This window comes from Eptesicus fuscus, chromosome 11 (genome assembly GCF_027574615.1).
Source record: "Eptesicus fuscus isolate TK198812 chromosome 11, DD_ASM_mEF_20220401, whole genome shotgun sequence".
In the NCBI taxonomy this organism is placed as follows: Eukaryota; Metazoa; Chordata; class Mammalia; order Chiroptera; family Vespertilionidae; genus Eptesicus; species Eptesicus fuscus.
In genome coordinates, this window is record NC_072483.1 from 58,238,780 (window position 1) to 58,252,933 (window position 14,154).

The 14,154-nt window shown below is 61.7% G+C and overlaps 1 protein-coding gene across 1 annotated transcript in view; it reads left to right on the top strand.

Moving 5' to 3' along the window:
- Positions 1 to 14,154, top strand: part of KIF1A (kinesin family member 1A) — a 51,144-nt gene that overhangs the window by 25,289 nt on the left and 11,701 nt on the right. Inside the window, exons 26-37 of the mRNA XM_054722793.1 lie at positions 2,680 to 2,798; positions 4,339 to 4,424; positions 4,980 to 5,118; positions 5,338 to 5,509; positions 5,617 to 5,707; positions 7,141 to 7,259; positions 7,413 to 7,468; positions 8,266 to 8,374; positions 8,619 to 8,685; positions 8,785 to 8,869; positions 10,221 to 10,326; positions 12,589 to 12,615. Coding sequence (XP_054578768.1) covers positions 2,680 to 2,798; positions 4,339 to 4,424; positions 4,980 to 5,118; positions 5,338 to 5,509; positions 5,617 to 5,707; positions 7,141 to 7,259; positions 7,413 to 7,468; positions 8,266 to 8,374; positions 8,619 to 8,685; positions 8,785 to 8,869; positions 10,221 to 10,326; positions 12,589 to 12,615 — 1,176 coding nt within the window. The remainder of the gene's footprint in view (positions 1 to 2,679; positions 2,799 to 4,338; positions 4,425 to 4,979; positions 5,119 to 5,337; positions 5,510 to 5,616; positions 5,708 to 7,140; positions 7,260 to 7,412; positions 7,469 to 8,265; positions 8,375 to 8,618; positions 8,686 to 8,784; positions 8,870 to 10,220; positions 10,327 to 12,588; positions 12,616 to 14,154) is intronic.

Below are 14,154 nucleotides of genomic sequence, written 5' to 3' on the forward strand. Positions count from 1 at the left end.
AACAGAGGTGACTGCTCAAGGGAAGTGTCCCGTTCTCTGGGTGGGGAAACGCTGAGCTGCTCCATGCACGCTGCCACCTGGGCTGGCAAGGCCGAACCATCAGCCAGGTGTACTCTGCGTACCGGGCTGCGCAGCCCAGATCTTTGCCAGCGAGACTGAGAGCCACTCGGTGTGTGCGGGCAGGGCGTCCCCACGGTGGCCCATGCTAATGCCAGGTGGTCTCTACCCCATGGCCCCACCCCCTCATGTCTAGTGCTGTTGTGAGGTGGCTCTGTATGGGGTGTGGGGTCTTTGAGCTTGCAGTCCCTCGAGGCTGGTGCAGTGGCTCCTGGGCCCCGGAGGTTCCTTCTGGCTGAATGTGTCCATCCCCACGGCCAGGTGGACTGGGGTTAGGAAGAAGGAGCCAATGAGGCTTCCTTCGCCTTCTCTGAATCCGGAACCAGAGCAGCAGCCAGATCTGTGGATCCCAGCCGTATTTTGTGCACCCCTAAGAAAGAAAGATGAGGCCAGCTGCTGAGGCGTGCCACTGCTCAGTCCAGCCCCAGTTTCAGTGCTGAAGTGTGAAGAGTGGCATCTTAGAACCCAGGAGGTGCGGGAGCACCTACCACCCCGGTGTGGGAAGAGCAGGTGTCCCAGTGCCGGCCCTGCTGAGCTCAGGCTCCCAAGGGGCTGATCGGAGTCGGGGACGCCAGGGCCCGCTGGACCTGGGCCGGCAGGGGGCTTTGAGGTGGCCCTTATTCCGGCTCTCCCTGCTGGCTGGGAGGCCTTGGGCAGCCCTTGACCTCTTTTTCCTGGAGGCTGTACTAATTAAGGACCCCCGTGCCCTAACCTACAAGAGGAGGTATCCCCTCCTCAAGTACCCCCGATTTCAAGCAAAGGCCCTTGGCCAGCCAGGTGCCGGGGCAGGAAGGCCACCACTGTCCCCACTCCGAGGCAGCTGCTGGGAGCAGCCCACCAGCCTGCCCCACCTGCCTGCTAGGTGCCCTGTGTGACTATGGCAAGGGGCTACCAGTATTTGGGCCTCAGTTTCATCTTATAACCAGGGCCAGGGATGGACTTAGGGCCCATGAGGCTGGAATAGGGGCTGGGCAGCAGGGCTACAGGTGAAGCAAGGAGATTGTATGTCATTGAGGTGGGGTCTAATCTGCATCCCAAGACTCCTTGGATGCTGTGGAGGCCATGGGGGAAGCAGGAGGGTGGCCGGTGGTCAGGGACCCGCCAAAGGACTTCGGAGAGACTTCTGAGGTAGAAATGATAGGTTTGAAAGATAGATAAGATGGTATTCAGGTGTTTGACCTGCTGGGGGGGGGGACCAGCAAGGGCATGGAGGTTGAGATTAGGAGCCCCAACTCAGGACCTGGAGTCAGAGTTACCAGGCCTGGCCTGTTCTGTGCTGCAGTCACAGCAGATCCAGAGACGGGTGTCCTGGACCTCAGAGTGTGGGGCAAGGCCAGTGGCTCAGTGTGGGTGGTGTCCGACCTCCAAGCAAGCCGAGTGAGAGGCAGGGTGACGGGTGACACCGCTCTTCTCCCCACTCTGCCCTGTACTGCTCTCAGCCATGCACCTGGGTGCCAGCGCCCACTAGGAGACCCTGACCTTCCCTTCACCCATCTCCTCCCACCTCCGCACCCTGCTGCTGCTCTAGCCTTTGTCTGTCCATCTTCCCTGCTGGGACCCTGGGCCTCCCTCACCCCACCTTGTGCACCTCCTCCCCAACACCTCCCTCCCTCCTATGTCCAAATCCTGCCCCTCCCCCAGGACCTCCACCCCCAGCCCCCAGGAGCTCAGGGTTATGACGTTTGCATTTCTGGGCTGGAGCAGGAGCTACCTGGAGGGGAGGGCAGGTGGAGGCAGGTCCTGCTGGAGTGTGCAGAGGGGGGCTGTCCCCAGGGGCTCATGTGGGTAGGTGCCCCTAAACAGTGGGAGAGATTTGTTCCACATGAGCCTGCCCAGCCCCCAGGGTCCTGTCTGTCTTCCTGGCTGCCCGTGTGACCCTTGCACATGGACAAACTCAGGGACTGTGGTAGCTGCTGGGTGACGCAGCCTCTGTCTGGCCTGTCCTGGCACCAGCTGGGCACTGCCAGGGCAAGGGAGAACTCTGGGTGCTCTGTGGGTAGCTGGCAGGGCCATGGCATGCAGCTCTGTGGGGTCTGTGGGTGTCCGTTCAGCCACCCCTCTCTGGGCTGGGGCTGGTGCCCTGTCTAGGCTGACACCACGGAGCCCCTACCACGGTGTCCCTAGAAGCTCAGAGGAATTGGAGCCCTATTCTGGCACCGGGGCCCACAAGCGTCGGATCACTGGGAAGCGGGTGGGTGTTGGGACTGTCTGGGCACCAGTGCCAGCGTCGTAGCTCAGGGTGGCCAGGTCCCAGGTCCTCCTCCTTGAAGCAGGCTGAACCCCTCCTCAGCTGCTTTCTCGTCAGTTAGCAGGTGTGGCCCGAGCTGTGCCCTGTGCCAGCCCACTGGCCACTGCCTCTGCCCCAGCGCACGACCTCCACCTCCTCCTGTGTCCTCTGAGCACCTCAGCCTCTGTCTGTCCCCCTGCCCGCCCGCCGCCTGCTGCCCGGCCCCCCTGCGCTCCGCTCGCTTTGCAGTGTCGTGTCGTGAGCTTGGCCGCACTGTCGCCACCGCCGCTCACCGCGCACATCAAGCCGGCCCTGACAGAAGCCTCTTCCCCCAGGGCCTTCGTGTACCTGAGCAACCTGCTGTACCCCGTGCCCCTGGTGCACCGAGTGGCCATCGTCAGCGAGAAGGGCGAGGTGAAGGGCTTTCTCCGTGTGGCCGTGCAAGCCATCTCAGGTGTGTGAGGACCGCGGGCCTGGCTCTCTCCCTGCGGGGAGGCCTCCGCGGGCATCACAGAGGTTGGTGTGCAGCCAGCCTCACCAGGCCCCCCGCCTGCACTGTCTCCCCCCGCCACCCCTCCCCTCAGCTGGCAGTTAGCTGCTGGTCTCCCAGGTGGGGCCTCAGGAGAAGCCCCCATGCTCAGCTCCTGGCTCTGGCCTCCCAGACTCTCCCAGAGTGACCGGGGCCCTTTGGGGCTGTGCAGGCTGAGCCCAGGGCTGTCTGAGCTCCCTCTGGCTCAGCGGACCTCCCTCCCACCAGGCAGCGCCAGGTGGACACAGAAACTCTCCTAGCTCCCCACTTGCTGTCTCTAAGTCCCAGGACGGGCTGCCCAGACCCCGCCCACAGTGGCCCTCAGAACCTCCCTTGGTCCAGTGCACCCCTCTTCAGACCCCACAGCCCCTCCCAGCCGTGTCTCTGTGGTGTGAGCCCCTGGGGACCCTGCTAAGAAGGAAGCCTGGGTGGGAGCGAGGGCGGCACTGGAGGGAGACAGAGGACAGGGATGCTGGGAGCAGTTGGTGGCTCTTCCTCATCCTTTCTGACCAGCTCTGTCCCAGTCCGGTGGGTCCCCCTGAGCAGGTTGCTTTATAGGGTGACATTGCCTCTATTTGGACCACACCTGACATTCTCTGACTAGTGGATATGGTGGAGGAAAAGGAATTAAAAAAAACACCAAAAAACCAGCCTCCTGGTCACAGAAGTCACTCCTGCCCCCACCCCCATGTGGCTGAGCTCAGCTCCCTGCTCTCTCGCACTGAGCCCTGAGCCTGCTGTGCACAGCCTGGGCTGGCCCCGGGCAATGGTGGAGGACTATAGGACAGCCGGGCTGGAGAGCTCAGGGTGTTAGCACCCTCGCAGGCGCCTGAACAGAGGGGCAGACTCCCCAGTTGGCAAGGCCTCCTGGGGTGACATCTAACCAGAGTGGCTGCAATTGGGGCTCAGGGGCCTTTAGGCAACAGGAAAAGGGTTTGGATTTTTTCCCAAGCCCAGGGGAGACCACTGGCTACTCTGAAGGAAGGGGTGTGGGGCGCTGAGTGCCCAGGCGGGTGATCGTGGTGGCTTTGCAAGGGTGGTGGCAGAGGGACAGGTGGGGTTCCACGGTGAAACCAGGCGACCTGGTGGGGGGAGGGAGGGGCTAGGAGGACCCTGGTTCTGCTATAGCATCTGAGTCTGGGGGAGGCCAGCGGGGGATCAGGACTCAGGGGGAGGGCAGGGCCATAAGCTTGGTTTTTACAATGTGGAGTTGTGGCCCCTATCAAAGCAGGATGTGTTGAGGCTGTGGCCTCTTCTGGGCCCCGGGGCAGCACAGGCTGGTGGTCAGCATGCCCAGGGTGGTGCCTTGGGCGTCCTGCAGTCGCGGTCAGCAATGTTGGGGATGGGGTGGGTCGGAGCACGGCCTGGTTCCTGTGCCCTCCACCGACCTGACCACTCAGCCTGGCTCTGCCATACCACCTGGGGACAAGCTGGGCCCTGACCATCTGCTTGGTTCCTGTTCTAGCCGATGAAGAGGCCCCTGATTATGGCTCGGGTGTCCGCCAGTCAGGAACAGCCAAAATCTCCTTTGATGACCAGCATTTCGAAAAGGTACCTGGCAAGCAGCTCCTCTCCCTGAGGCTCTTTCCTGTCCCACCCCCACCGGCCGCCTGCCACCCTGTCCTGAACCTCAGTGCCCACCACCTCGAGCTCAGGGCAGTGTGCCTGCCACCCCACCCCCAGTCCCTCTCTGAGGGGCTCACCAAGGTTGGGGATGCACAGGAGGGTCAAAGGGCAGACAAAGATGGAGAACACAGGGCAGAGGAGGCTGTGTGGGCACCTGGCCCAGGGAACCCGGCCGGGACCCTGAGAGTAAGCAGAAAGGTTACCTGCACCCTGCCCACGGGGGAGGGGCTGAGGGAGACGCCTGGATGGGGCAGAACTGAGGACCTTTCCCACTCATGAGTCCGCATAGGCCGTGACAGCCTGGGAAACTGGGGCTTAGGGCGATGGGTACCCACCCACCCTGGGGCAGGCCTGGAACAAAGATCCGTGAAGTTCTCACCTGACTCTGGATAGCACAGGCCCCCTCCCTTGGCCTCCTGACTGGCTGTGGGGACCCCACCCAGCCCCCTCTCTCTGACTCTGGTTCCCCACCCCCCACAGTTCCAGTCCGAGTCCTGCCCTGTGGTGGGGATGTCTCGTTCCGGGACCTCCCAAGAAGAGCTGCGCATTGTGGAAGGCCAGGGCCAGGGCGCAGACGCGGGGCCCTCCGCCGACGAGGTCAACAACAACACCTGCTCCGGTAGGTCACTGTGGCTGCCCAGGGCTTGGGGCTCTTGGGCATGGCCCTAGCCCCACTGTAGTCTGGAGGTCCCTCCACTTCCAGCCCGGCCTAGGATGATGAGGACCAGGCCCCCTCCTCGTGCCCAGTCCCTGAGGGAGGCCGTGCAGGCCCCAAGCCTGACCTCAGCTCCAGCGCCCCCGGGTCCCGTAACATGGCCGTGCCCTTGGCTCCCAGCAGCCTTGCCTCCGGAAGGCCTCCTCCTGGACAGCCCCGAGAAGGCCGCCCTGGATGGGCCCCTGGACGCCGCCCTGGACCACCTGCGCCTGGGCAGCACCTTCACCTTCCGTGTGACCGTCCTGCAGGCGTCCAGCATCTCTGCGGAGTACGCGGACATCTTCTGCCAGTTCAAGTGAGCTCAGCCCAGCTGGACAGGCCAGCGGGTGGGTGGGCATGCTCTAAGCAATGCATGGATGGTGTCCCAGTGACCCCAGCCAAGTGTCTCCTCCCGCTTCGCAGCTTCATCCATCGCCATGATGAGGCCTTCTCCACGGAGCCCCTGAAGAACACGGGGAGGGGCCCCCCACTTGGCTTCTACCACGTCCAGAATGTAGGTCCTCAGAGCCCTCCTCCCTCCCACTGGGTGGCCACCCCAGGGTCTGGTTCTGGGTGGCCTCCCTGAAACAGCTTCGTCCAGTCTCACCACGGTTCCTCCTCCCTCTTCTGGTCGCCAGCATGTGCTGGACGCGGCCAGGCAGGGGGACACAGGGCCTCTGGCACCAGGCAGGCGTGTGGGCTGTTGCTGGGCACTGGGCCTTTGGTGGGTTTAAGGCTGGGGTGGGGGCAGTAAGAGTCCGGACAGCTCCCTGAAGGGAACAAGTTTCCGGGGTGGCCAGGGTCTGTGCTGAGGCTGGGGCGCCCAGCCAGGCGGCCTGTGTGGTGTGGGAAGAGGTGGAGGCAGGGCTGTGGGAGGTCAGGAGAGCTGCAGGCAGGGGAGCATCCAAGCCAGGCTGTCAGGAGAGCAGGAGGCTTTCAGGGCCGGGGAGCAGGGGTAACTAGGCAGTGTGTGGGGGATGCTCCATGTGGCCATAGTGAAAGCTGCCAGGTGATGAGGACTCCAGGGCCAGGCTGGGGAGTTTGACCCTGAGCTGCGTAGTCTGTTGGCATGAGGCCTGCGCAGTCACAGAGGCCGTGGTCAGGTGGCCCTGCAGGTGACAGGCAGTGGGCCACGGTTTCCCAGCTGGGGAACAAGGCAGGTCTGAAGCGTGCACACTGGCTGACTCGTTTCCTGGGCTGCCCTGAACACTGTCGCCTCCCAGGCCTGGAGGCGAGGTGCCTGTGGTCAAGGTGTGAGCAGGGTTGTTCTGGGCCCGAGGGGAGCATCTGTCCCGGTCTGTCCTGGAGCATGTACATGCCCGACTTCTCCCTGAGGCCTCATAGGGTCTTCCCTCTGTACCTGTCTCTGTTCTGATTTCCCCCTTTGTAAGCACATGGTCATATTGGGTTAGGGCCATACTAATGCCCTCATCTAACTCGCTGACCTCAATAAAGACCCTGCCTCTAAATACAGGTGCTGGGGGTTAGGGCTGCAACTTATGAACTGGGGTGGGGATCTGGGGAGACACAGTTCAACCCGTAACTCTTGATGAGTGGGCTAGGGCCCCAGAAGGGTCAGACCAGACCCAGAGGCACCCTGGCCTTTGTCATTAAGTCGAGCGCTGTGATCTGAAAGGGCAGCCGAGCCCTCTGGCCCAGCCCATCTGTACTGGGAAGAGAGGCCAAAGCCACCCATCTGGTGATCTGTCCATTGGGTGCTGACGGAGGAGAGGCAGGGCTGGAAGGACCTCGGCTAGGAGCGTTGTCCCTGTCATGAGCGGAAGTCAGGCCCATGGGGCCTTCCATCTGGGCCTGGAGTGCTCGGTCCTCCATGGAGGCCGGGGAGCAGGGGTAACTAGGATGATGAGGAAAGCCAGGGCCAGGGCGCAGACGCGGGGCCCTCCGATCACCTGCTCCCCTCTGATCGCCTGCCCACCTTGCCACCAGATTGCCGTGGAGGTGACCAAGTCCTTCATCGAATACATCAAGAGCCAGCCCATCGTGTTCGAGGTCTTCGGCCACTACCAGCAGCACCCATTCCCGCCCCTCTGCAAGGACGTGCTCAGGTCCTGGCCCAGTTCTCATGGTCCTGTGGGGCCTTCGGCGGGTCTGGGGGCCTGTGGGAGGGAGGAAGGCAGGCGGGGCTTCCTGCTCCAGCTCAGGCCCCTGCAGACGTCAGCCCGCTGGGTTGCCTCACGTGGGTGCTTCTTTCTCTACAGCCCCCTGAGACCCTCACGCCGCCATTTCCCACGGGTCATGCCACTGTCCAAGCCAGGTAGGCCGAGCTGTTGGGAGTCTGCCCCTGAGGGTGCCAGTGTGGTTGGGACCTCGCAGCTGAGCACAGTCCTCATGCTGGGTCATCGCTCCCAGCCTCGGGGTCCCCAGGCACCTACTAGGCCTCACGGGGTCCCCATGCAGTGAGGGGCTCCATTCTGGGCACAGGGTGACGGCAGAGAAAAACACCTCGGGTGTCTTTCGCCCCTCATCAGGCACAGAGCAGCTGGGTGGTGGTCAGGTGGTGCCTGCCCTGTGCCTCAGGGGTTCCTGGAGCAGACGACAGAGGCGTGGGTGCCCAGAGAGGAAGGCATTGAGGGGCTGGGGACCATCTGAGCCTGTTTGCCAGGAATTGGTCACGAGTAGAGGGCCAGTGGGACCTGAGGGGCAGGACTTGTCTGTGCTGGGTAGAGGTGCTTGGACAGGTGCCTCAGGCTGTGGCCAAAGTGTGGTCTAGCAGGGATCCCAGGTGGGTTGTGGGCCTCTGAGCAAGTGTGGCTCCTGCTGTCTGCTGGTTCCGTGGCATCTCAAGCCACCACCCCCTCTTCAAGGGCTGGGGTGTGTAGCCACGTGCTCCTCCCCTGGCATGGAGAAGCACATGGTCACATCTGATCTTGAGCTAGTAAGTGGCTGCTGAGGCCGGGAACATGGGGTGAGGAGCCGCTGGTGGTTTTTCTTGGAGTGAGATGAGCTCGCTGCCTTGACGTGTCCTCCACCTCGGCCCCTCCTTGAGCGAGCCCTCAGTGCATGGTGGGTCCGGTCTCTCATCAGCGCGTGCTTCTCTCCTGTCACCCCCAGTGCCCGCCACCAAGCTCAGCACGCTGACCCGGTCCTGCCCTGGGCCACGCCACTGCAAATACGACCTGCTGGTTCACTTTGAGATCTGTGAGCTGGAGGCTGATGGCGAGTGCGTTCCTGCGCTCAGTGTGCCCGCGCTGGGGGGCTGGGGTTCCCGAGGGCCATGGTGGGGGAGGAGGTGGCACATGATGGGTTCCTTGCCCTGCTGACTCTGGTCTCCATGGACAGCCTCCCATCTCACCAGCAGAAGTGGTGACTTGCCTGTTCTCCCTCCTTCCATTTCTGGGGCCCGTGACTGTGCTTGGGCCTGTGGGGAGGGCAGACGCCGGCCTCACACATCTTTCTCTCTCCAGTTACATCCCTGCAGTGGTGGACCACCGTGGCGGCATGCCGTGCATGGGGACCTTCCTGCTCCACCAGGTGCCAGGCCCTCCCTGCCCCAGCCCGCTCATGCCCCCTCCCCTGCCCCACATGGCCCCCAGGCTCCCTGACCGTGTCCTCTCTCCTGGTGCCCGACAGGGCATCCAGAGACGGATAACCGTGACACTGCTGCACGAGACGGGCAGCCATATCCGCTGGAAGGAAGTGCGAGAGCTAGTCGTGGGTAAGTGAGGCGGGTTGCATCTGCCTTGGGGGCTGGGGCTGGGTTGGTGGTAAGGCAGTGGACCTGCCCACCCAGATGCCTGAATTCTAACCACAGCTCTGCCCCCTGTTGCTGTGTGACAGTGGCCAACTCATTTAACCTCTCTGTGCCTCAGTCCCTCGCCTGAAAAGGAGAGACTAGGCCATGGTGATGATTCCAAATATCTATTTAATCTCTGTGTTAGCTTGCACCACACACCGGGTAGCTTAAAGCAACAGAAATTTCTCCTCTTACAGTTCTGGAGGCATAAATCCTAGACAGAGGGGTTGGCAGGTGGCCTCTTGTAGGATCTGTAGACGCCTCGTTCCAATCCTTCGTCTTCACGTGGACTCCTCTTACAGCGACACAGTCAGATTACATTCGGGCCCAGTGTTGCCACATCTCAACTAATGACAGCTGCCCAACAGGAAGGTCACGTTCCGCAGTGCCAGGGGTTAGGACGGCAGCATATATGCTGGGACACAATTCCATTCATCCAGGGTCTTAGCCAGGTTTCTTCTGTGACGTCATGCTGTGAACTCTTAGTCTGCCAGCGATGTTTCCTCGGCCAACCTGTAAAGAACGTGTCTTCCCAGTTTTCACTCGAGGACACAAACTGTCCACTCCCACGCGTCAGCGTGAGGCCCCCGCCCTGGGCATGGCTGTGGCGTGTCCCTGGGGCTCATAGAGGGCTCTGAGGACAAGGCAGCTGGGAGGTGTCCATCCTCGAAGGAGCGGAGGGGTCAATTTCACCATCACGGCTGGAGCAAGAAGTGACGAATGAGGCCCTCAGGCAGGATTCCGGACTCAGCGGCTCTGGCCGCTTCCACAGACACAGCCGCCCCTCGAGTGCGTGCAGGCGGCAGCTTGGGGGGCTCCGTGGGAAAAGCCCCTGGCAGGAGCATTTGATGGCACGGGTTGTGTTTCTTCTCTCTCTCTCACCTTTTTAAGTATAATGAGAAGAGAGAACATTTTGTCCTCATCTTGCTAAGATTTCCTTTCCAACAGGTAGGAAGCCTGAGCATTTTGGGCTGAGCAATTGGAATCTGTTAGGAGAGAGGAGAGGGAGGAAGAAGCTCAGAACTTAGACTGCGGGAGGGAAGATGGTAGAACCGTGCACTGACCCATGGCAGCGGGCCGGCTGCAGACCCTGCATGGGTTTCCCTGTCCACCATGGGGTTACCCTTCGACAGATGCTCTGGTGGCCACACCGGGAGCCGGTTCCCTGCAGGCCTCGGTTCAGAAGCTCCGGCCCAGGCAGAGGTGTGAGCAGTTACCTCGTGCCCCCACCTGCTCACCTGGAAGTGACACGGACCTGTCACCTTTTCCGTAGGTCGCATCCGAAACACTCCAGAGACAGACGAGTCCCTGATTGACCCCAACATCTTGTCTCTCAACATTCTCTCGTCTGGGTACATCCACCCGGCCCAGGATGACCGGTGAGTGCCCTTGGGCGGCAGGCTCTGGTCCTGAGTCCCTGGAGATTAGTCTGTCCGGCTTGGGCCCCAGGGGTTGGGATGTCAGCCTGTGGTATCCTTGGCTGGCCTGGACGTGTTGGGTCCAGCCACATGGGCTGGGGTGTCTGGCCTCGAAGCTTCTAGGCCTCCTGCCTGAGGCAATGGGAGCAGGGAGGGAGGCTTGTGGCCTCAAAGTTCCGTGGTGCATGTGTGAGCATCTTTGTTCATTCGATCTCCTGGCAGGGACTGTGGGGCAGTTGTGGGAATGAGCTGGGTCCTGTCTGGGAGTTTAGTGGGTGGATGGGTACCATGGGTGGTGGGAGGACAAGCATCCCACATTTCCCCGACCTTGCTGCTGAGGGCAGTTGTGTGACCTCTGGCAGGGGAACACCGACCAGGGGTCCTGGAGGCGGTTCAGGGGCGCACTGGGTTGGCAGCCCAGCATCCTGGGTGAAAGTGTGCCCACCGGTCACTCCTTGTCGCTGGGCCATTCCTGTCAAGGCTCCCAGGTGATGGTCAAGATCTCCCAGCTTAGGCTCTCCCGGCATTTGGCACAGTGGACTGGGTGTGGGACACCTTGGGGACAAACCAGCCAGGGTGGGAGGGATGTGACGGGGAGATGCTGGAGCCAACTGGGGCTGGGGGTTCATGACTGACATTGCGGAGAGCGCCCTGGAATCACTGGCAGGCACGGCTGTGTCTGAGGGGCTGCTGTCCAGGGCTGTGGGGAGGTGAGCAGGGTGCTGCAGTCCCACACCGGCTGCTCCCAAACCCTCCTCCTGCCTGACTCTCTGAGCTTGACCTGAGGGTGTCTCCATGGGCCCTTGAGGCTGTGAAGGCTGCATGTGCTTGCAGAGGGAGGTGGCGCCCACGTTGTAGAAGTGCCCACGTCTATACGGACAGAGGGTCCTGGGGAGTTGCCTCCCGTTCTGACTCTCGGGTTCAGACACCCTGAGAGGGGGCTGTAAGGGACCATCCCTCAGATGAGCAACTTGGGGATTGGGAAACAGGGACCCAACAGGGGCAGATGAGGCTCTGGTTCCAGCCCTTCCCTGGGACCTTTTAGGAGGAACTCACCTTGCACTCATATCCAGAGGAGGGAGGGATTGGGGGAGAGTGTTGGGGGGTGTTCTCATGTGGAGGTGACACCATGACAAGCAGGCTGGGGCTGACCTGGGAAGGTGAGGCAGACAGGAGGTGGGCCTGTCACGGTGCGAATGCACCCCGGGACCTGGCGGTGAAGGCGTGGCGCCCCCACACACGGGGACCGCCTGCACGGATGTGGGATGCTGTGTCTGGGCCATGGGAATCAGGACCCCCACGGGAGGGCGTGTGCCCCTGGAAGAGGTCTGTGTGTCATGCTGAGTGATGCCTTGGACCTCAGCCTTCCCCTGACCTCTGGCAATTCCTAGATTCTTGGAGCAGGAAGGGAGTGGGGAGGCAAAGGAAAGGGGGGGAGCGGGTGCCTCACAGGCCTCCCACCCCACACTGAGGACTGTGTTTGTAGGTCTTCTTGCTGCTGGGGACACCTTGGGGAGCCTCAGCCCTGGGCTAAGTCCCAGGGTAGCCTAGGAGGCTGCTGGACCTCAAGCCAGCAGGGCTTTGGCTAAAAGGTCCTTCCTGTCCCTGGAGGCTCCATTCCCATTGCTGGTGGGCTTTGGTCCTGCACCTGGGGGCTGTGGGAGTGAGGCAGCTCCAGGGCAGCTCTGGGGTCCGACAGCCCCGTGCCTGAGGTCAGGGCCCTGGACCCAGGACAGGAAGGCGGCGTAGACCACCACTGCTCTGGCCCCATGCTTGGCTTTGGCCCGCCTCGCCCCACCTCCCGCACTGCCCTGGAAAAGCCTTGGGCAGGCACCATGCTAAGGCTTGGCCGGCCAGGCCAGCAGGCCCCTCCCTAGGGCCTTCTTCTTCTGGGACCCTGGCTGACATTCTCGGAGCCCCGTGGTGGATCCGGCTGCTCCTCAGATGAACAGGGTCCCTTCTCCCCCCTCAGATGCTGAGGCTCAGCGACCCCAACCTAGCTCAGGCTTCGGGTCTCGGGCTGCCCACGAGCTTTGCCACAGCCCCGGCCTCCCTGCTTGAGGCCCCACGCTTTGCAGCCTCCCTGGCTCAGAGTGGGCCTGCCAGCTTGGTGGCTTCTCTCTGTGCAGCTCCCCCTCCCTGCCGCTGCCCGCTGTCCCTGCCCGCTGCCCCACCCCCACTGCCCCGAAGCCTCACTAACCTGTGACTGTTTGTGTTTTGCAGGCAGTTTCTTGATTCGGACATGCCTAGGTATCATTTGTGCCCTCGGTTTTCTTTCAGCATCTCCCTGCCCCCTCCCCCCAGCCCTGAGTTTTAATTTCCACTTTCTGGATTCCTTCTACACTTGCTCACCTCTCCCTCCTGTTTCTTCATCTTTTATTTACTTAGAATACCTTTTTGATTTTTGAAATTGCTTCTTCACCCCCCCCTGGCTGAGTCCCTTCTGCCCCTCTCTTGGTTTTGGCTGCTTTGGTAGTTTGCTGCCCTCCCGTAGGCACTGGCTGGCTCCCGCTCCTCCCACCCCAAGCCTTGCCCACCCCGTGCCCACCTGACCTCACCCTGCCGGAGGGCAGCGGGCGCTCTGCATGCAGGCTGGCTGGCCAGGCTCCCCAAAAGATGACAGAGAAAAGAGGGAGGGAGTGAAGCCACTCCACCAGATCTCCACCTCTGCCCCTTCCACCCCTGGGTGTGAGCCCCTCACCTGGCTGTGGCCACCACACACCCTTTAGGAAGTAAGTGGACAGTAAAGCTGTGAAGGGCCCAGTAAGTCTCTGCACTCGCTTGGGTGGTCTCAGGTTAAACCACTGGAGGCACAGGTTCCTGGGCTGGGGACCTCCCATCCCTGCCGAACCAAGTCGAGGCCCCTGAGGCTGGACAGCCTCAGTGCCTAATCCGGACTCTGTCCGTGAGACTCGAGTCTGTTCTGAGCAAAGGGTCAAGGCTGTCACGTTCTGGGTCCCAGTGGATTTGGCCAGAGTTCCATGTGGTGGTCCTGAGGGTTCCCTGTGGGTAGCCTAAAGGCTTCCAGCTTGAATGTTTGGGCCTGTAAGCTACACAGGGGTTGGGGGGGACGCACGGCCGGACCGCCTGAGGCTGTGTCCCTGTTGGGTCCTGGCTATGATGGTCTGGACAGCTGGGCACTGTGAGTGTCCCTGCAGGTGTGTCCCTGAGGGCATGCACACATACCTGTTCAATGACAGAGGCTGCGACAGGCCCTCCCCTGGGAACACCAGCTGGGTGAGGCAGCGACCTGCAGTGGTAGTGGCCGCACTGAGGAGGGGGCACAGGCCTTCAGGGCCTGGAGCAGGGACCTGCCTGTCCGAGGCCGCTGGGAGGGTTTGCTGGAGGAGGCGGCCTGCTAGCTGGTCCTGGAGGTGGGCCAGGCCGGCCGAGGCCGCTGCACCCTGTCCTCAGAAGGCACTGGTGGGAGCCCATCAGCCCCGGCTCATCCCTGGAAGGGACCCAGCGTAGGGGCTGGTTTCTTGATGAGTGGAAACTTCCTGCCCACCAGTATGATTGCATGGGGGTGTGGGTATTTTGTTTAAGTTTGCATTTCAACAACCTGCTCAGTGCTCAGGCTGGTCCTAGACACCACCTCCCTCAAACATGGTGGCTCCAGGAAGGTGCTAGGTCAAGCATGTCAAACTCAAAGGCTAACACGGGCCAAATAAACAAGGTTTAAGTTTACTTGGGCCACAAAAAACACACAAAAGCTTCAGTTTTCATAGAACATAGGTTTATTTTGATAGAGACATGCTGAATACAAAGGGCTGAAATAAATGAGTAATC